We start from the raw sequence: 17,844 nt of genomic DNA, 5'->3' as shown, positions 1-17,844 counted from the left end.
CCTGGGTTTATTGCTGTTGGCAAAATACGTCATTTTTCCATTTTAATCAATCAAAATTTGAAAACTTACCTTCTCAGTAATTCTTTCTGTGATGTCATCTATTTCTCTGATTAAGGCATGAATCTCTAGGGCTCCCTCTAATTTCTTCCTGTATGCGTTCAGGTTACCATGGAAACTGTTCCACCTTTTATTGAAAATAATATTTTAGAGATGTATTTCATAGGTAAGGATTTCCACAGTTGAGTTTCATGATGCTCATATTTAAGCAAAAAGACAGGATTTCTGAACTACCTTATACATTGATCCCCAACTCCCCATAACGGAGCACATCACAGAGATAAAGTATTAGTGTGAGAAGATTATCTGGTTATATTTATACCAGGTTTCAGGATGGCATGAGGGCTAAAAGCTAAAAAGTACTGATCCAGTTTCCTTAGACTCTCAATAACTTCATAATCCATATCTTCATGCTTTTGTTTCTTAGATAGTGGACTGTGAAGCAGCAAAAGCAATAGGCAATTCACCAGGACAACTATGTGAATAGATGGAAGTGTCTTAGCTTCATGAATCTATTGTGTCAAGTGCTGTGAAACAGCGTGTTTGCCTTCAAGGCTAGAAACATGTGCATTAAAAATTGTTCTAGCTAACTGCTAACTGTTGTCTAATACTGAGAGTATTAGACAACAGTTAGTCTCTGATGTTTGGTGGTCATGGTATTAAAGAAGAAAACATATGTTCCGATTCCTCCATTTATCCCAGCCAAAGACACCTAATTTTTCCTTCTTGTTTTTGCTTTACACAGAAGATTTAAGAGCATACTCACTTCTCATTGAGATGCTTTCGGCGCTCGTATATTGTCTTTGTCTCTTCCTTGTTCTGTCTCTCCAGTTTCATGGCCAGGGCATTGATAGTCCTGATGTGAGCATCGTCAACTGTTGACTCCTGTAAAGCAAGAAAAGAAACAAAGGTATGTGTTTGAATTGCTTGTGATTGAGTTTTCCATTGAGACATGAAAAACAACACCAGCAGCAAAAAGAAATAGTTTTACCTCACTGCCAAACATTTCAGACACATCTCTGCTTCAGACATATCTGTAGGTTTGCTCTACTACAACTGCTGGTGTTACTTAGTCCTTGATGAGAAGACAGTAAAGGCAAGAAAGAACATTAATGACTATAGATACAACAATGATCTAGGTCTAGATGGGGGCCCTCAGGCAGTCGTTTCTAAGCCAGACATTCCAGCAGGGGTTCATTTGTTGAAGAAACATTGGTGCAGGTGCTGGTTACATAGGTGGTTGCTGTGTGGCAGATTGATCCTTTGTCAAACAGATAGTGACTCATGGCTCCTAGGCCTACTTGCTGTTTTATCTAGATAGGCTTCTGTCCAGAAGTGCCTTCTGTACTGTAGACAACAGGCTTAAAATCCTTACAGCCTTAAGAATCCCAGACGACCTATGCCATTGTGTTTTCTTCTAAAGCAACATCACTGCATTTTAAAAGGTATGCTATGACTTCAAGGTGATTTGCTTCCCATGCACATACCATGGAATGGGTAATATTTGTACATTGCATACATAATCTGGACTATAGTGGAATAATTTTTCTTTTGGAGTGTTATGGATAGCCAACACTGAGTACCACTCCAAGACTCAAAAACATTCTCTATTTTTCTGGCTGGTAAAACCTGTAGAAGAGCCCTTGCTCAATCATTAAGTTAGCTGGTGAGTACTGAAGGCACAATGAAGGTCTCTTCAATAATTTCCTGGAGCTGAAGTTGCGTAGTTTGGCTCTCTATCCAAATCCAATATGAATGCACTAATGTACTGTCACGAAATTCTGCTGGTCTCTGAAACAGGGAGCTCAGGGTTTTCTTGCAGGGGTCAGGCATATCTGCTACTTTGCATAGATGAGGATTGTCTCCTTCTGCTATTAGGCAACCAAAATAGAAGATGGAATCTGCTCTAACAGGAATTGGCAACAAGATAACAGGCAAACAAAGGAAAAAGAATATCAGGAGAGAACAGAAGAGTAAACCTCACTCACAAAGTCCTAATATACCTCTTTCCAGACCTTCCTCACAATTTCCAGACTGGCAAATCAGCACAGTAATCTTTCCTGTGTGACACACAGACCTGTTAGTCCACAACTATAGCAGTTCACACAGAGAGAACAAGAAGTTGCTGCAAAAGCATCCCTCACAACTCTTATGGTAGGAGCTGAAGCACATCACAAGGATGCCCTTGTTGTGGCAGGGCCTGTTCCCCAGGTTTGGTGCCCAAGTTAGTACATTCACTGGGGACAAGAGAGGCAGCTGGTGTGACTCCTCAGCCCCACAAGAGTCAGAGATCTCAGCATAGAAAGGTGAAGTGTGCAGCCAACTTGTCACATGGCTGCTAATCAAAGTGTAAACCATTGCTCTATTTTACTGAATGTCTGATTATTAATGTTATGATTCATGACTAACCACATATGCTGTATAAACAAAGTCCCCTAAGTTTACACGCTTCATTTGTATGAAGGAATATGAGAAACCTGACTGTTCCTCGTGAGGAGAAGGGAGAAATAAAGGATGGAAATAGAGAAAGTAGTATTTTTTTCCCACAGGCTTGGTTCGTGGAAGATCTATATCAGTTTTCAGATTCATACAAACATGGCTGAAACAACCATGTTTAAAAACACTTCTGGGTGGAAATGACTGTGACTTAGCAGACTGCATAAACCAACAAAACCCTGTTCAAATTCAGGCTCACACCACAAGTTTTCCAGTCATTTAACACAGTCCAAAATTTTAGGTTGTGGCATGAGCACCTGACAGCTCTGTTTAGTCATCTTCAAAAGGCACAATGAGTGAAAATTCTATCTTTTTTAACAGCTTTTGAGGTTGTAATGCTTCCTCTCACCCTGATCTTTCACCTTCTCAGTGTACTGGAACTGTATTTACTACCTGAACTGAAAAGTTAACTGCTGCTTGCAGCCACACAAGAAACGTGCATGGAAAACACCTCTTACCCCTGATGTTGCTCCACGGAACTCATTCAACTTTTTCTTGAGTTGCAGGCAGTGTTCGTAGTCATTTCCCACATCACCTACATTAATCATGACTTCCTGAGGAAATAAGCAGCAAACAAATATTTAGGCTAAGAGTACAAGAACACAGCAACTCCCAATGCTTATGCTGATGCAATAAGTTCTGTGATTTGCCTGTAAATCACTGACCTACAGCTTCTGAAGCAGTCTCTTCTGATCTTTAAACAATTATGAGACTTACTCCCAACTCTCTCTTCAGTCTATTGCTGATTATGGAAGCTACCTCTGAATGAAAGTGATTCTTCCTTCACTCCTACAAAGAGAAACTTTCAGATTTGATACATAAGAGTGCAAGCCAGTTGCCAAGTACCTCAAGTCTCTTCCATTCTAGTCTGCTTTAATTTCTCTGTCTCAACAGAGACATAGGAGATGGCCTCCAATAATCACAAACTCTTCATTTGCACATTTTACATGAGAACATGTGCTAATACTGTCCAACTAATTCTGGTATAGGCAGACTCCAGGAAATTTTTAGAATTTTTTGAATCATTCCTTTCATATTTTCTGTAGAATGTGTCATGATTCTTCTGTAGAATGTGTCATGTGTCAGACAAAAGGCACTAAAAATATCGTGGAAGATGACACTTTTATCAGAATTTCATTGCTAAATAGCAAGTCTTTAGCGTGTTAGCTAAATACTAAAATCCATTTACCTTCTCCCTGATCCAGGCTTCCACCTGGTTCACCTTCTGGAGAAATTCTAGGAAGTCCCGACTGTCCTCCAGCATCTTTCCACGAGCAGCAACAGCTCTCTTCAACTTCTCCCAATGCTCCTGAAGCAAGCGGACTTCGCGACGGATCTCTCCTGATTTGGGGTGGCCTTTTGATATCAGGGCTTCTCCTTTCTTCACATTCAGAAAAAGAAATTAGAAATTAGGATTGCCACTAATTTTTAAGGGTGTTATCACATTACATGGCCTTTCTAGAAGGATTCTCTCACTTCCTAGCCTGGACTGCACAACAGACTACTAATATAAATTCTTACCACCCAAATGATACAGCTCGGCTGGAAACCTTTTACATCTGGAGGGAATCTAGAATCACAGAACACTAGGATTTGAATATTTCCTTGCCAAGAATGACATTCATGGAGTGGGAGCACGAAGAGAGATTTTACAGATGACTGCACATTTCAGCCATATGATTCACCCAGTTTCAACAAGAATATTCACATATGGGGCATGAAATCCTGCTTCCTTTTTGTAGGAGTAAACAGCCCAGGCAAGGAAGAAGTCAGTGATATTTTCAGGTCTATAAGAAAATCTATTCAGACTATAAGGAAAGATGGAAGCTCCCCGGATAGAGCAATTCACATATCTCCCTGTTGTAAATTAACAGCATTATATTTCCATGGTATAGCAATTGAGTTCTTGTCACACAAATAGGATAATTGATATAGAAGCATTTTATCTATCTGTCCTTCTTTGGATAAGCAGCAATAATCTGTAAAAACACTAGCAGAGTGATAGAGTTACCTTATTAACAGCTGTGATGATTTCTTCATTTGCTAGAATCTCTGCCTCAAAGACCTGATGTTTCTGCAGCAGCTTCATTTTGTCCTGCAGATTGCTAGGGTCTTGTACAGAAGGATCTTCTAACTTCTGCATGCGTTCACTGATCCAGTCTTCTGTCTGCAGTAGTGTGAGGCATCCAAGTTAGCACGACAACTACTTGAGATCCTGGGGCCTTCTCCCAGGACATATCATTATTCTATTCAAGTGTCTATGCCTGGGCTAGGCAGACTGAGCTGGGAGCTTGACAGTTGGAGTGGCTCTCTAGTTTCTGAACTATTCTACTTGATATGAGATAAAAGCAGGTAGCAATGAAACTAATTTTTATCTGACCACAAGAATAATGAAAAATTCCTTGAATACCTCAGATTTTATCACAAGCCATAAACAGATCATACAATCTTCTAGATTATATGCAGAGAATCCTTGAGCAGATATTAAGCCTTAACATGTTAGACATTTAAAATGAGATTATGACCACTGAATCTTGGGATTTAGGGCTCTGAGTTTCATCTCACATCTCTGTCATTGACCTACCTTTAAGGTGGGTTAAGATTCTTTAGAATTCTGTGCCTCACCTATAAAACAGCACTAACATTTCCTGATCTCAGTGATGTTGTGAGACCTAAATGAAAAATGCAAAGTAAATAAAGCCTTATTGATGGGGCCAAGCACTAATTAGATTATTTGAGGGGAAATACAACTCTGTTTGCTTTTATACTTTATAAATTTCAAAATGGTCTGGTCGGGAGTATTAGATTCAGACAAGCAGGAGATCTGTGAGAGTTAACAATGCAAGGGTTATGTGTTTCTCTTAGGAAATTATTTTTTAGGGGATTTAAATGAATGCAGAATAAAATGGATAACAGGATAGAGAGTTTTCCAAAATTTTCTTTAAATCTGCTGAACTTTAGACCTTAGCACTAAAGGAAATATTTTCTATGTATCAAAACACTGAGAACTGACAACTTGACATAACTGATCCTGTTGTCCTCAGAGCACTGAAGTAATGTAATGTTTTGACAACATAAGATCAGCAAATTGAAGGCAGCTTTATTATTTTCAAATCCTTGTGGAACTGTGTGTTACATGTGCACAGGGCTTGACAACTGGAGGATTTTCTCAGTTAATTAATGATTTGAAGTTTTGTTTCAGCTGCTGAAATTCTATAAATAAACACAGAAATAGCTTTCATGAGCAGCATGCTCTCCAGAAACTGTTTCCCTCCAAAGCACAGTTAGAAACTCAAACAGGAACCTTATGTCAAGATTGCCCAGAAGAACACATTGTCATCTGCTGTTTTCATTTCTGGCACCCTCCTCAATGGCCTTCTCCCATTACCAGCCACACATTAACTCTTCAATGTCACTGAAGTGACTCTTCATTTGAATAGAAGAGGCTCATGCCTACAGCTAGAATGAGAAACAAATGAATCCCCTGTATATAGCCACTTACAGGTCAGTTTCTCTTCTATTTTTTAATCAGAATGGCTTAACAGCAGACTGAAGATCTGCACTCTTAGTGGCTTGGTTTATTTTAAGGCTTACTTAAGATGGCTCTAGAGAGTGAGAGATCCTTCTCCTGGCCCCATGCCCACATTCAGATGTGAACCAAAGTTGATTTGTTGTCCTAAGATCTTTCTGTGGAAAGACCTAATGGTCGTCTGGACAGATATTTTCATTTTATTGAAGACAACAGTAAGACAAGTGTTATGCTCAGTGTAGAGACATGAGACCAGTATTACTTCTATGGGACTCATAAAAAGTGTGGGCACTACCAATTTAGAAAGCTACATTTTCAGAATATCAGTTCCTGTAACCTCATGAGTACAAACTTTTTGTAAATTACACTGATTTTTAATAAAACAAAATATTTAAAGCTTATAAAGGAGTGTGCCTGTTCCAGACATCTAGAGGCAACAACTAATTCTCTCTATCACTCATCTGAGATAAAGAAGTAAATGTTTTTTTAGTCTCTTGTAGAGGGTGAAAGGGAAAGGAAGTGCCACTGTTATGATGAGCAAGTTTCAGGGTCAGCATAAAAACTTAGGGCCAGTTTTAGAAGTCAAAACGTTCAACTTTATGATCTTTCCTCTGCAATAATTTAAATACACATTTCTAAGTAGCAGCCTGCTCATTTGCCTTTCACATTAGCACTGGGCTACAGACATTGTGACAATAGGGTAATCTATAAATCTGTCTCACTTCTCTGGGACTCAAAAAGTACCCTATTTCTACTGTAGGAGGGTGTGTCCTATTTTGTGAGCTGAGCATAATCTCTTGAATTAGTGGGTTTTACACAGAAAAACCCCAAAGTCCTGTGTCCTGCAGCAGCTAGCCTTCTAAGTAGATTATATGATGTTGAGTTATCTGTCCTCTCATCAGTTATCGCAGACTGTGTTGTCTTTTTACTAATGTGTGCAGCTCTCTGTGTAAGTGCTTCTAGAGAGTAACCAGAAGACTTTTAATGATGACAGCAATCACTAATTTCTGCTGAAGCAAAAAAATTATTCTTTATCAATAAAAATTACTTAACATTCTTGCAGGAAGGAGAGTTTTCAGAAGAGTGGGATCTGAGCTATGGATTTTGTCCTCTTAATAAGTAAGAATAACCAATGATCTCATTGATTTCACAGCTAAACTCAAAACTCATCTCTGAATTTAACTTCCCTATGGGGACAATTCTCATTTGTGAACATGTACATATCCAGAACATCATTAAATCAAATTAAACATTCCATTCTACCCAATAAAGAAAGAAAAATATTGCAATAAGATTTTTTTATTTTTCTTTTTAATTCCTTGGTGGCATTCACATTCTACAGCAGTAGGCAATGATTGGCAATGTAAATGAGCACATAACCTGAGAGCAAAAACTCTCTTGGATGAATTTATGTGGAGAAAGTGAATGAGAAAAGGAAAATGTTCCCCACTATGCAGGGTCAGATCCTCTGCTCTAAGTATGTGATTCAAGAACGAAGGGGGAGCCCAGTCCAAGCACTGATTTGACCATAACAGAGAGATGGGGAGAAATGCATAGATATTTCTACCTAACGGGTTGATTATATCTCCAGGAGGGCATTGACAGTTTCTCTACCAGAGAGGGTGTTGACAGTTCTGGAAACTTTCTGTCAGAGTTATATTACTGTTTTCAAAATATTATTACTGGGCAACACCCCCTCCGCTCCACTCTGCTAGTCCAAAAGGTGGCTACTACTGGTGGAATTTCATTACGTTCATATCATGTGATAGTAAAAGTATAGTTAAATAATACAAGTTAGTGTTTGGGTGTATAAATAATTTCTGATAAAGTTTACTAAAAGAAAAAACAACCAGAAAAAAAGAAGTGTAGCTCTGGCTTTGTAGTGTGGCCAAAGAAGAGGGTATTTAAATGTCTGACTGTTTGGGGTAGGGGAGAGTTCCAAATACATTGTGCTGTAAATGGAATTTTAGTAGTCTTAGATTATTCTTTTTCTTGAAAAAAAAACCACCAAACAATAAATTAATCAAAACCAAACCAAACCCAAACCACACAAACACAAACAAAAACCAAACCAAAACAACAACAACAACAACAAAGAGAAATTTTGTTGCTGGCAGCAGCTGTGTTGCAGGCATTCATTCTCTTTTGGTGATGATCTTAACCTGATCTGTGTCAGGACACGTGTCTTTTTCATGGGCTGGGAGGTGACCAGCACCTGCAGTTTTTTCTTTAAATCATGGAGGGTGTTCCATGGGATACAGCAGCAGAAGGGGTGGATACCAAACCAGCAAGTGTTTGCAAATGTCCACCTGGGCCTATGTGCTCTTGTTTATGCCAGTACACCAGATATGCTAGTGCATTTTCAGTCACACACATTGTGCTGCCCTTTGAAAGATTGACCTAGTATGCCTTTCTAACAGTACTGCCAGGAACAGAGCTACTCAGTTACAGGACTAAGGCCAGAATAGGAGAGAAATAGAGACCAACATATTCTGCAGAGACCAGTCAAAGCAAGCACTTCATCCAGTAGAAGTAGGTAGTTGCTCTGCCTTCCAGCCCCATCCCAGTCTAAAACCCTCTTACCTCTTCCAAGTTCTGGTAGAAAAGTGCCAGAAGAAGGGCAATCTGCAGCTTCTCTCTCCTACTCTGGGATAGATTCTTGATCTGATGCTTCCTCTCATGAATGACATTCAGTTTGTGCTGAATCTTTCGCCCTTCCAGTCCATCAGCCTTTTCCAGCCTGCTTGCCTGTTCTTGAAGAGATACCATCTGAGGAGACAACAAATCTGAAATTACTTTTATGCTTCCAAGTGATGTGAAAGAAACAAAATCCAAGCTCCTTTCCATACCTAAAAGATTTTCCTTTTTTCTGTAATAAATCAAGAACAGCAGGGAGAAGTTAATCAGCATTCCCCCTCACCCTGCACTATGTTACACCTATGACATTATTATCATTGCTCTCTGTGGTGGATCCTGGCTACTTAAATGAATTGAAGCTGTAGCTCCAGGAGTCCCTACGTCACTGATCAGCTGGTGCAAGGAATCATGGAGCAAGCATGACACTCATAAATGCCAGTGTTCAAGTTTTATTTCTTTGTGGAAATCAGGTATTGGAAGGTAGCTCTCAAAATAAGCAATCTGTCTGGCAGGGAGCTGGCAAGAGTTCTGGGAGTTCAGTCCTTCTGGAGAACCCAGGCATAGCCCCAGGTTTAAGTTTAGCCCTAGCCTGGGTGGGTTAGAGCAGTGGCTATCAGGCAGATTCATTTATATGAAGGTGAGCAAATCAGTATCTATTCCAAAGTTGTGGAGAGGTGAGCCAGTTTGGCACAGCCATTGTATACCAGATGCATATTTAAATAATTTGACCTCCTGTATTTTACTTGCTACAAAAGCCACTATTTTTTTAATGAAAAAAACCAGAAATTTCTGATATCCATGACACAATAGGGCCTGCTTTAAATATTTTTTCTTGTAGCTCCCACTATTCAACACACTGAGTGGTTTTCCTATCTGCTGCAACACAATACAGGGAGGACTTGGGCGTGGAGTGTTTTAACAGTTGTTCTCCAATGCTCTGCCTCTTATTTCCCTAGGCTTCCTCATTTTCTCTTTGGTTCAAGCATATCAGGCATATCATGCCTGTCAGCAATTCAATGTGTTAGTATATTAGAGAAAATTATATATATATATATATATATATATAAAATTCTAGCTCTTGGGCTGGTAGAATATTTGTTGTTGATTTTTGTACCTTCTCATCCTGTGATGCCAGAAGTTTCTCAAAAGCCTCATGTTTCCTTATCAGTTGCTCTACTTCATTTACAGAGGTTCCGAGGTCACTGCTTTTCAAATAAACCTATAAAAAAAGTTTATTATTTCTCTCAGTGGATTAATTATCACATAAACTTTATTCATAAATAGGAGAAGAGGTATTAATTCTGCTGTTAAGAGTACATTTGAGAGGGAAAGAAAGGAACAGGAGGTAACTGAAATTGGAAATTAATTAGTATAACTCCATGGTCTTGAGTTAGAAAGAAAAGCATCAACAGGTCCAGTTGAAGAAAGTGACCTATCACTTCTTATTATAATCACTAAGTCACAAGGCAGTAAATACCAGAGGTCTAAGCCATCCTTGTAATCTCAAGTAAGATCACTCTCATGTCTGACAGATCTCCATATGATTCCTTCTCAGAAGAGTTCCTGTAACAGAGACTTTGCAGCCTCCCTGGGCAATTTATTCCAGTGCTTCACTACCTTAACTTCATTACCTTAAATTAGCAGGATTTTCCAAATAGCTATCCTGAAAATGCACGGCTAGCACTACACGTTGCTATATACTGCCCTCTTCATCACATGAAGGATGATCACTCCTTTTACATCTGCTTCAGCCTTGTACATGTTTGTAGACATTGCATATTGGGATTTCTGTCTTCTCTAGGCTAAAACTACACTGATCTGATCAATTATTCCACAACAGCTGTGTCTTCTTGATTCTGTTTATTCCTATTTCTCTCTGGATTTTCTCTATTTCTTCTTATTTTGAAACTTGATGCAATAACTGTTAATAAGCAATCAGACTGCCAGAGTGAAGGCTGTGAAGACAGCAGAGCATTTATATGTGCCTTTCAAGCTGCAGTCTTCAGCATGTGTCTGTATATGGTGCTTATCTTCTATACAATACCATGAACTCAAGTTCACCTTGCAATCTACTATAAGATTCCAGAAGCTTTCCAGAAGAACTGCTGACAGACCAGTTTGACCCCATCCTGTATTTAAGCAGCTGATTATTCCTGAAAAATGTCATAGCTTGCACCTGTACCAAGTGCATTACATCTGTTATATTTTCAGGTCATCTTTCCAACTTGTCTGCATTAATTTTATTTACTGTCTGTTCTGTCAGTCTCTGATGCAGAAAGACTTTAGTCTAAAATAATAATTGCAGTTTTAAAGAAACTGACCTCTGTACTATTTGCTTTTAGCACTGTGAGAAGCTTTTCCAGCTATTCCAACTAAGGCACTGCAGTGTTTCCTGATTCTGTTCTGGTGTTAAGAAGACTGACTGCCCAATTACTTCTGCCATGCATTCTGTTATATTCGGTTTTGCCAAATGCAGAAGAATAAACAATGTAGTTATCTATTGTCAAGAAAACCTATGCTTTTCTCCAGACTAATAAGTATGTATTTTTTTCCAGTGGATTTAATTTCCCACTTTTTTTTCTCATTCAATGATGAGACAACAGTAAAGCAAAAACCTCAGTTAGAGGCTCTGATGGGACATGAGCAAAAATTACCCATGAGCAAGGTTCACACTGAAGTGACTATGACTGGACAGACCTGGGGAAATCAGACTGTTGAGAGGGATTACATTTATCAGCAGTGTGTAATGTGTAATCCATTTTGTGAGCTCATGGAATCATAAATATTTGGACAAGGATGAGAATTTCCAACCAGTAACTCTACCCGGGTAAAGTGCAATTAATGGAGATGGAAGAAGAATTTGAGATCAATGATACAGTGTGCAAAAATTAAGAGGCAGGAAAGAAACAGAATAGAATCAGTGAAACACTGTTGCTAATAGTTTCAGAAAAGGGCTGGTAAATGACATAGATAAATCTGTGCCTTAAAACCATAGATATGTGCAGAAAAAAATAACATCCGGAGAGGTCTTTCTTGCTTTGCTAAGCATTACAGTTCTGTAACAGTCTTACAGTGTGTTTTTATGAGAGATAAAAGATATTCTTTGGCAGCTACTTTAGAAAACCAGTCATGATGTTCATTTTCTGCAAAGAAGTATTGGATGACTTTTTAACTCCATAGGGGATCTTCTGAAGGAGACGTTTCCCAAGCATGAACACAGGTGCAGGGCAATCCACACATACTTGTCAGGGTCTGAATGCACTAATAGGCTCTGGTGGTTCTGACTGTCCTCTGGATAGATGTCCTGTTCCCATCTGGGGTCCCTCTGAGGCTTGGACCTGGCCACCGGCCCTGCCTGAGCTACATTGAGGGGAAGTCTGAGCCCTGCCCTGGTCCTCCTGGACAGACCCCACATTTAAGTCACTACCTCGCCTTGATGCTTTGATCTTCAGCTGGCTGATGGACTTTTTTACTGCTGCCACCACTCAGCCCTCCTTGGCAGCTGTGGATAAGAGGACTGACAGCCAGACTTGACCAGATGTTCTGGTCCATTTTTCAGGAGTGAATATTTTGCATATAGAAAAAAATGCACAGAAGACTACCATGCCCAGGCTGGATGTACAAACTGCTCTATACTAATCCATACCAAGTATCAAAAGAAAGGTAAATAAATCCCATCACAGTAATCACTGTCAAGAGGACAGTGAAGACAACAAGCCTAAGCTTATAGTACGTCTGTCCCATTAATCACCAGAATGCCTAAAGCAGTATATCGATGCCTCTGCTATACCTCTGTCTGTTAAATATAACCCCCATCAGAAGGCAGATACTCTGTAATTCAAACTTTAATCCTTCAATCTATCCTACTCATCAAGTGTATGAAATTATATATATGTATTTTTTTTGAGAGTGTTACTGGATTTTGTTTGCTCTTTTGAAGAAAGATCTCCACATGTGTGGGCTCCAGGTCTGTCTACAGTAATGCCTTATTAAACCACCTTATTATTACCATCTATATTAACACTGCTGCTACTAACACAGAAATAAAAAGTTATCAGCTGAATCTAACTCACTGCTGTTTGGGGTACACAAACATACAGCCACACACTGTATCTCTATTTTGAAGCTTTAAACACTGCTTAAAAAATACTGTAGCTTCTTTACATGTTCTGTGAATTATCTACCATTTTTGGTCAAAAAAGATTTACCTCCAGGACTTTTATCTAGTAACTCTTAGCAGTGAAACTAGTACCTGAAGAAATGGTCAACTATCAGTTTTCCTGCTCATAAACCTGTGATGGAAGAAAAACACAAGGGGTATCTACCGGTAAAGGTGGTTAGATTCCTTGAAGAAGAGAACAGAGACATTTGAGAGCAGGGGTGTGGGGTGGTGAGTCATAAGCAGCTGCTACTGGAGTGTTCAGTGCCTTGCTCCCACTGAAAACCACTAAACACAAATGACACTGAGCATTCAAAGCTCAATTCCTTCAGATATATAGCAGTGCGAAAAAGTCCTCCTGATCACTGAAAGCTTTGGACCAAGACCTCCAAGCAGAAGACCGTGCAAATGCCAAAACCAAGGCTTTGACACTGGTGCAAAGAAAACTGGTGCACAAAAAGAAAATTGCTGCAAAAGGAAAGTGCCTGCATACATTACAGGAGAGGCAATGACACCAATCTTAGAAGAAAGTAGCCCCTGTAGCACTAACAGTGCTACTTGGAGAGCTGCTAAGGTAAAAATTTTCCATTCCATTCACCTTTTAAACAGAAATCTTATGACAGCCATTGCTAGAATCAGAACCACAACATTTTTTTGATGAAAGTACTTGTCTGAAAGCAGAATGAAAATTGGCTCCCGTGCCACGATGTTGGCCTGTGGCCAACTACATCACTTTCTGGCAGGTTTTTAGAAAGGTCCCCAAACACCTACTTTGAATAAGATGCATTGATTTCAACTATAAAGCACTGCATAGCTCTCCTCAGGTAACCTACCAGGGTATCCCAGAGGAAACAGTATATATAAACTTTTTTTTCAAGTTTATTGCTATTATTAATCATGGCCCATCATCAGGAATTTTGCTCCGCCACGAAAAGCACCAAAGACTTGACCACTTACTATAAAAGGGACTCGTTTTTAAGAGAAGACTTGCAAAGATGCTTAAAACCACAAAATGGTTTTTGAGATTTTTGAGATTTTAAGTGGAGAATGGAACAAATAGTCAATTTATTAACGATGTAAAGCACAGAAATGGAGGTTTTCTCTATTTCTGAGCTCATTGCATAGTTTTCAATACACAGTCATATAAGAACTCTTGCATACAAGTTAATACAGAACTAAAAATGAAGTCCAGTTTAAAAAAAAATTCATTTAAAATAAGTCAGTACTATATACACACTTATGTGACAGTTTATGCCAGCTCCAGCTTTTAAAGAAATACTGAAGAAACACTTAAATCATTAGCTCAGCTATGCTCTCTGTATACCACAACTTCACATTTATACATACTGGAAGCTGACATAGCCCCAAAAGAAATTTGTATTCCAAGGAGACTAGTTTCTATTTCTCTAGTATAAAATTTATTTTAAGTATTTCTGCAAATTCACTCCCTTCTCCTGCTCTTCACAGTATAACAAGCTCCACAGATTTTACCCCTCACTGTCTGCCCTTGGCTTGCTGTTGAGATTGCTGGAACTCCAAAGAAAATCCTTCTGCTTTAAACATGCACTAAAAGCCTGAATTACTCCCAGTTTTAAAAGCCTTCACTTAAAGCATGTAATCAAGTCCAAACTATCTGCCCAAATAAATAACAACAAAGTTTGATTTGACTTAATTCTGACAGAAGTTAATAAAAAAGAAAAAAAATTCATATTTGTTTTAGCAAAGTAAATAAATATGTTTGATACGATGACTTTATATGGTACACAAAAATGCTTTACTATGCTTCATTTCAGTAAAAGTTACAAGGTATCATACTATAACCATAGGTGGAATAAAATGCACTGAAGTTGTTTATAAAGAGAAAACACACACTTTTTCTGTCACACTGACATCACTATATTATTGGCTTCTCTCCTCACAATCTATAAGCAAAATTCTAACGTTAAAGGTATTTAAAATTTCCTTCCCTCCTCCTACTGCATGCTGTCTTATGGCATAAGAATATAACACAGAGATAAGATAGTGGGTTTTTTTTCCCATAACTGCTGTAATTCCTTCCTCACACCTATCTCCATCTTCAAAATTCGCAAGCTCAATCCCTATCCTGTAAGTAGTAGGTGTTGGACCAGAATCTTAAGCCCATACAACGTCATCATTAAAATATTTACTTATGAAACATTTGTCTGAAGGCAGACTAAATTATTTCTAAACTCCCCATAGTTTCACGGCTAGAAACTTTGTTGGCATATTCAAATTTGACTTGCTATGGAGATTGAATTCCCTTCATTTCCCTCAGGAAAGGGCAGTTCCTCTCCTTCTCTAAGAAGGGAAAAAAAGTGATTTCTTCCTATGCACTTAAATATTTTGGGTTTTGAAAACAAGTATTATTTTAAAACTTACAAAACCAGGAATTAACCATTTAGAAATACAGCATTTGACAAGTAAGAAAATGAAAACAGCGAAACAGAAAAGGACTAAGAAAAACTACACTGAGCATTTGTTCCAGGTCCCAGACTGACTAGCAGAGAAGAAAACTAGTTCTCGGCTTTGAAGTCATGAACCTTCAAAGTGCTGAGCACTGTGGTCCAATCATGAAAAATCTGTAAACTGTTGCATGTCATGTTAACAATAGCATTCTAAAGCTTAAAATGAAACACTTGTTAAGTGCTCAATCAAATCAGAGTTCTTATCTTCATTTAGCATGGATCAAGCTGTATCTGCAGCCTTGGTGACAGCAGAACACAAGTAGCTTTCTCATTGTTCTGTAAGTCATCTCTAGGGAGTTGGAACATGGCAGTAAGCATACAAATAGAAATCCATATGGCTTGATTAAATACGAATCAGATCTTCTGTTTGCAAATGTTCCTAGAATGGAATGGAAATCTTCACCACTCGCCTTCCAGAGTCAAAGGATGCAATGTTGACAGCAATAGATGGACACCCTGCACTCTCCGTATCTCTGTGACTTGAAGATGTGGTGGGAGCTGGTGTGTTTGTCAAAAGGTTGTCAGGACATACACTTTTTACAGTGCATGTTTCCTGGGAAGGTCTCCAACCAAATCTTGCCCAATGTCTAGAAAGCAATCCTGAGCAGCAAACTGGATTCACTGATAGAGAGAGGCCAGCCCCAATCTCCACAGGGTGAAAGGGTGGACCAACTATATCTGTATCATGTGTTTTGATAAAGATTGTTGGACTTGAACTTCTTCTAAATTCTCTTACCACCTGGATAGGCATAGCAGTCCAAGGGGTGGCAAGTATCAGGGTGATTTTGGAAACCTTGTGGTGAGCAGGTGTTAGGCCATCACATGGAGTCTTCCTAAACTCTGGCCTAGATGAAGGATAATTCTGAAAGACAATCAGCTCTGGATTTAAATCCTTTCTTATGACCTCATTCCCACTAGCTGAATTTCCTCTTCCAGTCACTATAGCTGAGGACAGCCATATATCTCTGGAGACAGACTGCCGGGGAAGGCCAGGATACTTAGAGGAAGTCACATGAAGTCTTGTGATTTGAAGGGCTGGAGATCCACCTGCAGGGAAGCCTTGTTTTGGTTTCTGGTATCCTGTTTCAGGCATCTTCTCTAGCTGTGGTATGAGCAGACCTGAATGAGCATGGCTGCTTCCATAGGAATCTGCTCGAAAAGGCTTTATCATCAAGCTGCACGTTGAAATGTAAAGCTTCATTGAAGTGTGGAGGTCTGACATTTGGACATTGCATTGGCTACAGCCTTGATGGGATGGGAGAGAATCACAAGGTTCCAGGGATGCATGAAGATTTTTGCTGTGGAATGTAGAAACAGCTGGAATAGCAGACAGATCAACATCTAGTCGTGATGTCCAGCTTGGTGGAGCTTTGCAGGAAAGGACATCAGAGGGTAAAGGTAGAGCAAGCTTCAAGAGATCGCTTTCTTCAGGAGCAGTATGATGAACACTTTTTTCTCTTTCTGAATATTGCTTGTAAGATGCAGATGTTGACTGAATGCCAGACCCCTTGTATCCATGGTTCCAAGGGTCCTTGCAAGCACTCGAACATGTGGATGTCTCATCAGAAGGACTGACGCAGTGACTAGTGCTCCCAAAACCTTTCGTCTGGTCTGTGCGTGCCAGGATGACATCTAGCCTTGAACAGTAAGCTCCGGAAGACACACTGCTTGGTGGTGAGTTGGCATTTCCTGGAGCAAGCTCTGCAACTGACTGACCAGTGGGAGGATGCCATGCTGACGCCAGCATCTTTTGCAAAGGCCTGTCCTGCACAGCAGATTCAAAAGGAGGAGGTGGGGTCATTTTACTGGAAGATAGAATCATTTTTGCAGTGGAGATATAGGTTGCAGATGAAGGTTTCCAGCGATGTTCCCTGTATGACATTCTGAAGTTTAGTTCTAAATGATGCAAAAACCAAAGCCACAGAAGCTTGCCTTTCCCCCTGTGTTTAAAACCAACTCCTAATCCTTTTTCCTTTGGCACTGGAAATTTCCATTCTTCCACTGAAGCAAAGGAATGAGAGATGAATAAACATTCCCCAGGAAAAAAAATATGAACTAAAAAAAATCCACATTCAAAATAAAAAATCTCAACTTTCTAATACTGCTACCACCACTTGTCACGTCTGCAAAGCGATATGAGCGTGGGATGGGCAGAAAGATAAATTATGGAGCATACGGCTCTGCTCCCTGAGTGTTCTGACAGTGAGACTGCAGACACAGTAGGAGGGAGGCAAAAGTGCCTGCCAGAGACAGCCTGGAATCTCTCTGTTATTTCATCTGTGGAAAAAAGGAAAGCAGCTAACCTGAGCTGCTGTGAAAAGATCAGAACAAAGCAGAGTGTACTGGACACTCTTTTTGCTCTAAGTAAAAATTATTTTTTTCCTTCTTTCTCTTTGTTCAGCCATTGCTTGTCTGCACTCTGAATGATGAGATGTCAGTTTGCAGGTCTTACAAGACTTTCCTACAGAAGTTCCTTGTGA

At 39.4% G+C, this 17,844-nt stretch overlaps 1 protein-coding gene across 1 annotated transcript in view; it reads right to left on the bottom strand.

Annotated features, from left to right (window-relative positions):
• Window positions 1-17,844, bottom strand: part of SPTBN5 (spectrin beta, non-erythrocytic 5) — a 94,685-nt gene that overhangs the window by 31,455 nt on the left and 45,386 nt on the right. The window contains exons 34-40 of the mRNA XM_027642475.1: window positions 9,834-9,938; window positions 8,666-8,851; window positions 4,565-4,720; window positions 3,743-3,934; window positions 3,012-3,107; window positions 824-942; window positions 70-184 (exon numbers count right to left, since the gene is read on the bottom strand). Coding sequence (XP_027498276.1) covers window positions 70-184; window positions 824-942; window positions 3,012-3,107; window positions 3,743-3,934; window positions 4,565-4,720; window positions 8,666-8,851; window positions 9,834-9,938 — 969 coding nt within the window. The remainder of the gene's footprint in view (window positions 1-69; window positions 185-823; window positions 943-3,011; window positions 3,108-3,742; window positions 3,935-4,564; window positions 4,721-8,665; window positions 8,852-9,833; window positions 9,939-17,844) is intronic.

This window comes from Corapipo altera, unplaced genomic scaffold (genome assembly GCF_003945725.1).
Source record: "Corapipo altera isolate COAL_440 unplaced genomic scaffold, ASM394572v1 23b, whole genome shotgun sequence".
Taxonomy (NCBI): domain Eukaryota; kingdom Metazoa; phylum Chordata; class Aves; order Passeriformes; family Pipridae; genus Corapipo; species Corapipo altera.
Note: the sequence above shows the minus strand (reverse complement) of the source record. Positions and strands in the feature narration are given on the sequence as shown.